The following is a 12,129-nucleotide window of genomic DNA, read 5'->3' as shown; positions in this document are numbered from 1 at the left end:
GATCACGAATTAACTACCTTAGGCGATGAGAAATACCGCCTAGCCTTGAATATTCCAGCTAGCAATCCTTATCGGCCGGAGAAAGTAAACTGGTGGCAAAAACAACACCTGTGAAGATCTCCTAGAGTAGTGGAGAGAAGAGGAAAGGATCTTGGCACCTGTGGAAGTGGATGCTCTATCCATAGAAACTGGAAGAATATCATCAGCAAATGTGGACGGCACAAACTCTACCTCTTCAAAATCAGCTAGAGAGTTCCTCGGAACCAAACACGATGCTAGATCCGTAAAATCCATAGGGGCTTCTCAAGAGGAGGGCCAAGCTACGGAGAAGGAGCTAAAGGACGCCATTATTGGCCACAACCAAACTAGGGTCAGAAACAAGACCCGATCTTCTAACAGTGGAGGAGCGCCAACTCTAACCACAACCCGACGAGGAACAACAAATGCCAAACGTGCAAGAGGTGCTGAAGGATGACTCTAACAAGAGGGACCCCTACCAGAAGCCTTCTTGGCCCTTTTCTTCTTTTCATTGGGCAATCTCTAGCGAAGTGCCCAAAGGTCTTGCAAATCCCACACTAATCCTGCCTACGCACAATCTCAACTCTCTGGAAAAACGAGAGCCGTCTGGATGTTAGAGCATAATGTGGTCATCGGATATGTTAGGGTCACTAACAATGACCCTAACTCTAGGGACCTTGATAGCCTACTGCAGAAGTGGGCAAACTAGGTAGGGGAGGGATCTATGTGACCAACCAAAAAGAAGCTCTCATCATGGAGAGGAATTAATGGTAGACTGGAGGCAAACCGAGGGACTTGATGAGGAGTGAACTGACCGGTCTGCCCTTTTTCACAAGGTTGAAACCTAAAGAGAAGGGTGAGGAAAAGATCTTCCTGGAACCAAGTGCCAAGCTAGATTTGACCAATGTACTCCTGGCTCCACGAGAATAAAAAACCACCAAAAAGAAACCTCGCCCCAACAAATGAGCAGCAAATGAGGGTTGGAGGTAAGGCAGCAAGCATCTAGTTCCTAGAATGACTCCTAGAGGGATAGGACCCATGGATGCATGTGAATAGGGTGGGGGAGCTCTCAACCACCACATCCTTTTGAAGTTGCAGCAACTCGTCTTTAGAGAATGTGCATGTTCACGCGGCCAAGGAAGTGGTTGAATGGGTAGCCATTCGCCAATCAAATGTGGAAGGCCAACTCAAACAAAATGAAGATCCATCCGTCACTTGAGAGGGGAGGGGCTGACAGGGGGGAGGGGCTGAGGGGGAGGGGCTGACAGGGGGGAGGGGCTGAGGGGGAGGGGCTGAAAGGGTTGAGAGGGTGAAGGGAGAGAGGCGGGAGGGTGGGGGCAGCAAGGGAGGCAGCAGGGAAGGGGGGGGCGAGGGGAGGCAGCAAGGGATTAGGGGGAAGGGAGGAGGGGAGGGGAGGTGGAGGGGAGAGTAGGGAGCAGCAGGGGAAGGGGGAGGAGATGGGAGGAGAGAGCAGGAAGTAGAGGGGAGAGGAGGCAAAAGGGAGGGAGAGGAGCCCGCAGGGCAAGGGGAGAGGAGGTGGAAGGGAGTAAGTGGGGGAGGAAGTTGAGGAGAGGCAGAAGGGGGGCAGAAGAGGCAGCAGGGGAGGAGGGGGAGGGGAGAGAGATGGGGGCAAAGCAGGGGCTGGGGCAGCAGGAGGCAGGAGGGAGGCGGGGGGCAGCAGGGAGGGACGGGGAGGGGACAGCAGGGAGGGAGGGAGAGGGGGAGGGGGAGAGGGCATTCAGAACACGTTCTGAGCATTGAGATTTGACAAATTTAAGATCCATGCTTGCTGGCATTTCTCAGAATCATTAATCAAGATCTAGAAATAGATAATACCTTCTCTTCACGCTGGAAGATTTTGTTGTGATATGCATCAATAGTACCTTTTTCTTCTAAGCTCATGTGAAATCGTGTAAAAGTCAATTCCCTAAACTGCAAAAAATAAGTGTATTCCAAGTAGAACATAAAAATTAGAAGCAAAAAAATTCCAGATAATTCTTCGAAATAGGGTGGTCGCGGGGAACCGTTGCATTTTTTTACAGAAAAAGAGATGCTTAAAACAATCATTCTGATGCAGTTAACACTTAAGAAATGAAGCAACCTTTTGAAAGGAATGCTGAATTTTTAGAAGATCTGCAGATTGATTCCTCGCTAGTTTCAAAAGTAAGTCCAGGAAAGATTGCTGTTGCTTGGAATATACCACGAAAGAGTCATCATATGTACCCAATAATTCAAACTCACGGATTTAGAATACATTGCAATAGTTTTTTGGAAATTCTCTTGGGACAAATAAACTCACAGAGAAAAAATCAAACAAATTCCAACATGGTGGGCCAAGTTTTTTCCCAGGCAATGTGGCATCTTGATTTGAAAGGGGGTATGCCTTGATGTGCTCCAAACTCTCATTGATTTCCTGTTTGAAACTCCAATTTAAACAACCTTTACTAACAATAATCCTTCTAAAAAATGAACTCGCACTAAAACTGCCATTTTATTGCATTCTGAACTGTCAAGGATTCCTGCTTTTAATGGTCAATTATCACCATCCTCATGATTTCTCTAAGCAATGAAACACTGAGATGAGTAAAATTTCTCAAGCTATATAGTATGGCTTTGATGCATTTCCAGCAGCTAATTCCAAAACTGAGCAAAAGTTTGAATTTACAGATTGGTCCGCATCCATGGTCTGCTTGAAAGGCCAAGAGAATTATTGTAGGTCAGACACCTGCATGTTTTTATCCATACACGTTCAGTACAACCAGGGGGTTCTTTATTGCTACAAAGGTTAGGCAGCTAATTTCATCCTATGCATCCAAACAAGAGAAGCACCAGATAGTCATTCTTTCGGTTTATAATGCAGAGGCTTGTCTGAAGTCTTAATCCAGCTGTAAATCCACACTTCAGCCTCATCTTTCTCGAGATAATATACTTCTTGACAAACATTTGCAGATTCCATAATACTAAGCTTTTCAAAGGGATCATGAGACGTGTTAGTTTGTTTCAAAGATGGACGCTCTATGGTACCATTAGGTGATATCAGAATATAAGAAGAGAGCGTTCTGCTGGAGATCATTTTCAAGCTCAAATGTACCATGTCTCTGGTCAACTCTCTCTCTCTCTCTCTCTCTCTCTCTCTCTCAAATGTACCATACATTTGAGAGAGAGAGAGAGAGAGAGAGAGAGAGAGAGAGAGTTGACCAGAGACATGGTACATTTGAGAGACCATACATTTGAGAGAGAGAGAGAGAGAGAGAGAGAGAGAGTTGACCAGAGACATGCTACATTTGAGAGAGAGAGAGAGAGAGAGAGAGAGAGAGTTGACCAGAGACATGGTACATTTGAGCTTGAAAATGATCTCCAGCAGAACGCTCTCTTCTTATATTCTGATATCACCTAATGGTACCATAGAGCGTCCATCTCTGAAACAAACTTACACGTCTCATGATCCATTTGAGAGAGAGAGAGAGAGAGAGTTGACCAGAGACATGGTACATTTGAGAGAGAGAGAGAGAGAGAGAGAGAGAGAGAGAGAGTTGACCAGAGACATGGTACATGAGGTTGAAATACTTTGCTTCCTGGCTAAGCAGCAATGTCAAGTCCACACCACTTCAAGAGAGAGAGAGAGAGAGAGAGAGATAGCAGAGCTATATATATATATATATATAGAGAGAGAGAGAGAGAGCTATATATAGATAGATAGAGAGAGAGAGAGAGAGAGCTATATATTTATCTCTCTCTCTCTATCTATCTATATATATGTTCTCTCTCTCTCTCTCTATCTATCTATATATATATTTATATATATATATATATATGCTCTCTCTCTCTCTCTCTCTCTCTCTCTCTCTCTCTCTCTCTCTCTCTATCTATCTATATATATAGAGCTCTCTTTCACTCTCTCTCTCTATAGAGATAGAGAGAGAGAGAGAAGAAGAAGAAGAAGAAGAAGAATATATTATCGTCCTCTGAAGACCAAAAATCGGCCTATGGGACCTGAGCAATACAAAATCCTCGTACACAAAGACTCCTCCCTTGGAGGGGAGGGTATTAAGAGAAACTACCTTTATGTCTTAGGTGAGTTCCTGTGCTTGAAAAGCTTATAGACAAACGTTCCTAAAGCTGGAGGTGACCCGCTCTGTGGCATATCAGCCAGTCTGTTATGTCCCTCGAGAAGAGAGAGAGAGAGAGAGAGAAATGGGTTGGAGCGTTTGAGATACCTCATGTGAATTTATAATTAGAGAAGCAATGCATCCTAAACTCTCCCACCCATCTACAAGCGAGAGTGCGCGCACATCTGGCATGCCAGTTCTTATACCTCCTCTCGATCATGCCGGTCTCGCTTCACCTGGGGAACGAAGAAGCGAAATACTGTACAGTAGATCCAAATTTGTACGGCTAAAAAATGCACAGGGATTGCAACGGAAAATGCCCGCGTTCTAAATACGCAGAAACACACTCGCGGAGCGGATTATCTTCGTTAGCACTCTACGATTCTCAATCAAACACTTGGCTGAATGGATGAGGTAGGAGAAACCAAAAAATTGGCGTCTCGATCGCCAAAGAGACGAGCAATGAAATCATGCGCCCAGTAGGCTGAGTTGGAAATTCAAAGAATGTAGGATGTCAATTGCTAAGGGCTCAGACTAAAAATTTCCATGTTCTTGTGTTAAACTTCGACAGACATTTCTAGTTCTTACTTCCTGTGATCGTGCAGATGTTTGAAATTTTGAAATTTCGGTATCCACATTAACAGAGAAATGAGCGAGAAGCAAAAGGGCGGTTACGTTTTTTTTTTTTCTGTGGCTTTTTCTGCGCCTCCCAAGGTTGCAAGAATTTGCACAGATGGAGGGGGCTGACTAGGAGGGCATTAGTTAGAATTTTTTTCCAATAAATAGTAAGATGTGCATTCAAAGTAAAAAGTTTAGATTTTTTTTTCAAAAAATAGTATGTGCATTCAAAGTAAAAAGTTTTGTGGCATGTGGTATTTGGTAACCAACGTTCCCCATGCTAGCATATGTGCTACCCAATGTTGCCAGGTCAGGCGCGTCAATCGTTCCCACACCGCAAATTCTGTCTTTCTCAATGCCAAAGTCACGGATGTATGTGAAACCCCCTCCCCCTCCCCCCACCCCTTATCCGCTCATTGGAGAAGGGAATATCCCATCTCCAACCGAGCATTAGACTATGCTTGGAGATGGGATTTTCCCCTCGTTGGAGACGGGAAAATCCCATCTCCCACTAGGCATTGCGGGGCTAGACTATTCTTGACAATGGGAGTCGCATCCCCCGATTGTTTCAGAGGGCCCCTTCTTGGCAAAATTTGCTGGCATTTGCAGACATTTGGAGCATTCGTCTCTCCTGGGGATCCTCACCATGTTTCGTTTGTAGCTTTGGCATATATGCTACAAAATGACTTGGTAGCCATTCATGGGAAAGCCCTCTAACCTGCCAAACACACTTCTGATAATTGAGCTTTGAGCATCAGCTGCACAATTAATTATTGTTGGCATGATTTTTCTTGTTAAACGAGTGAAGTAGCCAATTGTAACCACAGACTTGGCCCTTAACCTATTAGGCATGGCAAAGGTGGAGAATAAAGAAGAGCCAAAAGGAACTCCATGGGGATATTAATTGGAGGTGGCTTGGGTTTTTAGTTGAGCTCTCTCCTTTTTGGGGGGAGGGGGAGTGCCGGCCGGCTTTTAATGTGGCCAACTATGAACGGCATACTGCCTGTGGCCTGTGCCATATAGGCTATAGCTCTAAAAAAACAGACACAAAGTATATACCCACGACAAACTCCATAGCAGCTACTACAGCTCTAGTACCAGATTACTAAGACTAGACCCAACTAAGGAGTCCTTCCTTCCCGCTAAACTCCCCAAGTCAACCATCAGACTTTTTGTTACCTCAAAAGAGCCTTCTCCTCATACCCCATCCCAAAACGTTGCTTAAACACCAAGTCATTACAAAAACTCTCTGAATACTCCAAATAGCCAAGAGCATAGTTGCTTAAAAATATTGCTAGCATGCCACTAAGTTAGATGGTAGCCCACTAGTATCACCCAAGATTATCAATTTCCAATTTATGCGAATAGAAGACCGGCTCATGAACCCTGTCTTCCTTGCAACTTGGCCCTAAACTCTCCTAGAGACTGCACATGCCCAAATCAAGTGCATAGTATCTTCTTCACACGTCCCACATAGTGGACAGAAAAGATTAACTTTGGACTCCTTCAGCATTCAACCTCTTAAAGGAAACCACTTGTGCATAGCCTTTCACAAAAAGAAATTGGCCTTACCCATTTGGCATCCCTTCCAAATATCACTTATCCTTTGTTTCCACCACTCACCAGACCTTCTAAGCTTCCACTTTTCATTCAATTTGGGAGCTAGAGATTGATCTACCATACAACTCTGGCAAGCCCATCAACTCCATTGATTCACCCTCCATTTTGTTGAGGGAATAGAGTTAGTAGGACATCCTTCGCATATATTGTTCAACACCATGTTTCATAGAGTCACCTCTCTGTTAGCAGACAACGCAAACTAGTCCCTTAATGACAAACTGGACATCCAATAGGCTCTCCTACCATCCACAACTGAGGCCCATCCTGATTCCCTTCCTATACACAAATCTAGCAGATAATAGATCAATCCAAGCAAAAGCCTTACCCTATAGTGTGACCGCCCAACTCCACCATATTCCTTCATGCAAGCTCGCATCTCCGCGAATGCCCAACCTACCCTTCCAACACATCGAATGACTACAAGCTTCCAGGCATCTACCGAACCCGCTATCAAATGTGACCTTGAGACCTTAGCCGAAAACCACAAACATAAGTATCATGCCATGGCATATCCTTCCATATCCGAACACCCTTCCCTTTTGCATTCTCCAAAAACCATTTATTACTCAACCTAGGTGCTTGGCATTCAACAAATGGAGTATCCACTTACCAATCAGAGCAATGTTTATGGAGTCAATATCCAGAATGCCCAAACCACCATTAGCCTTCAAGACCTTCATTGCATCCCACGGAATATAGTGCCATGTATGCCTACTTTGGCCCCTCAATTGTTTCTCTACTTCCAACCAATAATTCCTTTTAGACTGCCCGATAGTGGTTAGATAGGTTGTGGCTACTGACAATGTGTGCTTCACAATTAGTACCCTAGCATTCCATCCCCAACATAGCACCATCCATGCTATACTCTTCTGCCATTCTCTTTAAACCAATCAAGCACTACCTTAAAGAGATACGTACACCCAAAGGTGCCCCCAGATATTGGCCCAGCATGCCCCAATCAACCCATTTTATTGGTAGAGCATCCAGGTTAGACTCAATCCCAAAAGTGTTCACCCAAATGCAAACAAAGCCCAAAGCCACATAGAATTTTTGCAGCACTACACAAAAATTTGCACACTCTTTTTGTGATTTCAAAGAGAGGGCTACCATGCCATAATTATGGAAAATTTTGAGCACCAGAACCTACAACCAATCCCTTCTTCATCAAATTGATAAGAGGAACCATATACAACGTAAAAAAAGGGGGCAATGGGCACCCTTGATGAACTAACATGTGAAGATCAACTCTGCCCTCCATGTCCACCCATTCAAGCAAAGAATAGCTAAAGCATATTATTGAAGAGTGCACTCACCATCCTGCAAAAACCCCCACTAAAGCATATTATTGAAGAGTGCACTCACCATCCTGCAAAAACCCCAACCAAATCCTAGCTTACCATCCTGTCCAACATGGCTAACATGAAATCCCACCTTACCCTATCATAAGCCTAATCAAAATCATAGCCCAGCAAAACACATCTTTGACTAGAGGCTACGACATAATTCAGAGCTAAGGAAACATTCAGTATATTCTCAAATATTTTTATAGCCTTAATAAACTCGTTATGCTCCCTATCTAGAAATGGAAAATATATGTTATAGGGTTTAGTCCATTTATACTTATGTATGGACACCAACTTAGATTGTCAATTGCCTTAGGCCTTAAGAATATGAAGGTATAGATAGCTAAATATTTATTGACAAATATGTAAGAAATGGATTCTATAAAATGTAAATTAGAAACATACCACTAGGATTGCCAAGAAAGGTGTGTGTATATGTTAGAATTCTAAAAGATTCTAAGACTTTGAGGATTAAGAAGTATTCAAAGATTTTCCACAGGTATTGTGGTTCTCTTTGAATCATTCAAAAAATATATGATGTATTATAAGTTAGAAGAACTTAGAACTCCCTTCCAATGTCAAGGTTCATTTAGCTTTCCATTTGATCAAGAATCAAGGAGAAGCGAGGAGATGGAGATAGTCTAATATCTCTCGAATACCTAATAGAGTTGGAAGATTTTTCCTAAAACATAAAAACAAATCAAGAATAGCATTAGTATTGCATATTGTATTAAATGGAAAGATACGTTGAATGAAGATTCAACTTGGGAGAGGTTGTTGACCTAAAGAATAGCTTTTCTAGATTTATGTCTGAGGATCTGAATACTCGAAGAGGAGAAGAATGCTATATCCCTAGCTAAACAGGTTAGCTAATGACTCACTTATGGTTTAGGAGAGACCCTGCATGGTGGAGTGAAGAGGTAGGATGAATAATACTAACTAGAGTGATATATGTGGACGGTTCCTATATACTGATTTTAGTCATGGATTGTGGCCATATATAGGAATATGGGGCTCAATCTTGACAATACTTTTTGCTAGAGGCATGGTTGCACCATGCTAACTTGTTGTCTGCTATGGCTTCATTGCTTCTTAGTTGCTATGTTTTGTTGCTTATGTGCACTGCTCCTTTGTTGCCTTGCTTCGATCTAATGTTGTGATATTGCTACTAACTACGGTTGCTACTACTTGCGCTTGTGCTACTCCTTGTTTGCTTCTTTGCTTTTTTTGTTTCTGTTGTTTATTTTGTTGCTATTTGTTGCATTGCTTCTCTTTGTTTTTGCTTCTGCTATTGCATGGTTGCTACTTTGTGCTACTAGACTCTACTGCACGTTGCTTATTTATAGCTAGATTTTGTTTTTTGCATTGCCAGGCTACACTACTTCTTTGTTGCATTGATTCCTTGCTAGCTTTACTTGCTGCTTTGCTTGGTGCTTTGCTGTTGCCTTGTGCTTCTTACTTGCTTCTAAGTGCTTCATATTGTTGCCTACTAACTTGTTCTTGTTCTCATGTGCTTTGTGTTGGCTACTGCTGGTTGATTTTTTTGATGTGCTTTGTGCTAGCTACTAGCTTATTGATGTTATGATGTGCTTCATATTGTTGCCTACTAACTTGTTGTTGTTTTGATGTGCTTTGTGTTGGCTACTATTGCTTGATTTTTGCTACAACTTTGCTAGTTTGCCTCTTGCATTGAGGACTAGCAATAGGCCAACTCGCTCAAAGGAAACCGCATTTAGAGAAGGCAATAATTACTTGAGTAGCTGACTTTAAAATGGAGACAAACTTGAGTAGGCTATGGGCTCCTATAATGGAGACTAAGGAGAGGGGAGAGTACTTGAGAGGAGAACCATGTTAAGTCTCTAGAAGCAAGATTGAAGCACAACGGGAACTGTGAAAGATAGAAAGAACTTGAACAGCAAGAAGTCAACGTATATGAGAGAGGGAGAAGATAAAGGATAAGATGAGACTTTTTCTATACAAAGTCTTGATCTTGATATTTCAATCTATATTTGATAAGTCTCTCTTAGTCCCTTTTAATAGAGACCAAGAGTTCCACTCTTTTGGCTTAGGAGCCACACATTTGTATACATCCTCTTCCACACCCTTGAATACCCATCTTACTTCAAGAGGTCAATAGCTTGTGTCAAGGAAGCTCATGGGGAGAAAGATATCTAATAATAGATCTATGAAGAGTAGTGGAGAGATCTAATAACAGATCTATTAAGGGCACGGGAGAGATCTAATAATAGATCTATTAAGAGCAAGGTATAGATCTTATAACTAATTTATTAAGAGCAAGGGAGAGATCTAGTAGTCAATCTTATGGTGAGAGATCTAATATTAGATATATTAAGAGCAAAGGAGAGAAAGCGTCTAGAGAGGGATAAAGGTGAAAAAATCTCCACCTTAGCTTTATTATTTCTAGCTTAGAGCATGGTAGTTGTTCACAACGCTCATTAAAGAGGCACGCCGTATAGATTAAAGGACTCAAGCTAGTACAAGCCCAGAAACAAAAAATTAGCCCAGAGGCTATGGAATTGAACCATAAGTGCATTAGCAAGGATTGAGCCTTGTAGACACAACAAATATCCCATATTGCAACCAAGGCTTGAAGGTACATAACCAAAGTCAAACTTGCTAATAGGTAAATGAGCTTGCAATAAGCTTTTTGGGTAAAGGTATCTCAAAAGGGCAGCAATATTTAGATGAGGGTCGTTATCACAATGAGTGCCCCAACATTCCACAAGGGAGAATGTTGACGGGTTTCGTACTTTGCGAGACATGATGACTAACCATCGAATATTCAAGAGTACAAGAGAAGGCATCTTTGGAAGGACTGGACCTACCTGATTCCACAAGAAATTGAACCGGATTATCATTGTAAACGTGCTTAGCAGTCTATTAATGTAAATAGCCACTAAGGATTTTAATCCTTTGTATGTTTGGCATTCTACTTTAAAAGATTGATGGTAGGCCGAGTGAGGGAGGATAACTTTCAAAGAGCACATTGCTCAGTTGTATAGGGTTCACATGCAACAACAGTACATACTCTTTCTTCTTCACTCTAATGTACTTTATAGTCCATCGTCTCCAAGTCATATGTGTAAACTACTTTACAAGTGTACAAGTTTAATACTTTTTTGTTTGAACTCTCCATTTTCTTTCTCATGAGATTCTGTGTCTTAATTCTCTCCTGTTTTGTAACGCTTTTCAAGTTCCAATACGAATTGGTGCACGGGAAAGCATGGGACTCCATTAGCTATGTAAAAATAGATTAATGAGAATACCCTTTAGGTTGTGTCATCTATATTTCTTCATCTAGTTGTCCATTGAGAAAAGCATATTAACATTCATTTGGTGTCCATCAACATCCAATTATTTTTGTAAATATGTAGAGGGGAGCTTTAAATTCAATATCCAAATATGTATACATAAGAAAGAGGATAAAAAAATTATGTGAAAAAATGTACGTTTAGTGGTATTTTAAATACATGCTTACTTGCACAAGCTACATGCCTTTTTAAGAGAGACACTAAGATCTAAAATATATGAACGATTAGAATGATAGCTTCATACCATGTAATGAAAGAAACTATATGTGAGTAAATAGCTATTATTTACATCAAGAAAGACATAGCCTTATCTTGCACATCAATGGAAGACTTTGCCAAATTACTTAATAGAAGTTTAAGCATCATTATAATATACATCCTAATCCTCCCTTATTAGAATTTTAGTAATTCTAGGAGCTTTCTTTCAACAAATACATCAAGTATCTCTCAGTTCTAAATCAAAGATTTTAAAGTGTGCAAACGAATTTTACAAAGTCAAAGACTAACAAGGTAAGAGGACATATTCAATGCAGCTTTGTAAAAAGGATTATGCAAGTGCCTCTGGTTATATATGTTTGCTATTTGGGTTTCACTTTGATCAAGCTGATGATAAAGGGCTAGAAAGAGAAAGACAGAGAGACAGCAAGAGATGTGTGATGGGGAAGAGAGAGAGAGAAAGAAATAAATAAATAAAGAAAGATATATTATCGCCCGCCTTGTTGGCCTATGGGACAAAGTACACCAAATAGAAGAGGAAGCTCATACAAGTCTCAAAGTGTTGAAGTAAAGGGCACGCTAAGGCCTTTGTTGAGTGTTATACTAATTTAAGCTATAGCTATAAATCTTAAAACTCAGAAGCTCAAACAAAAATAAGAGAGGCTGGAGCGATTTGAATAGGAAATCGAAACTGGGTGCCGTAGTAGCTCTCTGATGTACTACAAAGATCTCTCAAATCCATGTCTATCGAGCTATCTCACGCTGTGGCAGAGGGGTTGGTCTCCTTGACCTTTGTATCCGATCAGCTATGTCAAGAGTGACCCCTCATCTCGGGTGATGTAACATGTTAACTCTATGTCAACATGGACTTAA

The 12,129-nt window shown here is 41.5% G+C and overlaps 1 protein-coding gene across 1 annotated transcript in view; it reads right to left on the bottom strand.

Annotated features, from left to right (window-relative positions):
- Window positions 1-4,688, bottom strand: part of LOC147883595 (uncharacterized) — a 205,074-nt gene extending 200,386 nt beyond the window's left edge. Inside the window, exons 1-5 of the mRNA XM_087399525.1 lie at window positions 4,236-4,688; window positions 2,684-2,743; window positions 2,318-2,431; window positions 2,120-2,200; window positions 1,855-1,950 (exon numbers count right to left, since the gene is read on the bottom strand). Of these exons, the coding sequence (XP_087255651.1) occupies window positions 1,855-1,950; window positions 2,120-2,200; window positions 2,318-2,431; window positions 2,684-2,701 (309 nt within the window). The 5' untranslated portion in view covers window positions 2,702-2,743; window positions 4,236-4,688. The remainder of the gene's footprint in view (window positions 1-1,854; window positions 1,951-2,119; window positions 2,201-2,317; window positions 2,432-2,683; window positions 2,744-4,235) is intronic.
- Between the last annotated feature and the right edge of the window lie 7,441 nt (window positions 4,689-12,129).

The sequence above is a fragment of the Dipteris shenzhenensis genome, chromosome 28 (assembly GCF_047967505.1).
Source record: "Dipteris shenzhenensis isolate YYH24624 ecotype China chromosome 28, Dip_SZ_1.0, whole genome shotgun sequence".
Lineage (NCBI taxonomy): Eukaryota > Viridiplantae > Streptophyta > Polypodiopsida > Gleicheniales > Dipteridaceae > Dipteris > Dipteris shenzhenensis.
This window is presented reverse-complemented; position numbering and strand designations above follow the sequence as displayed.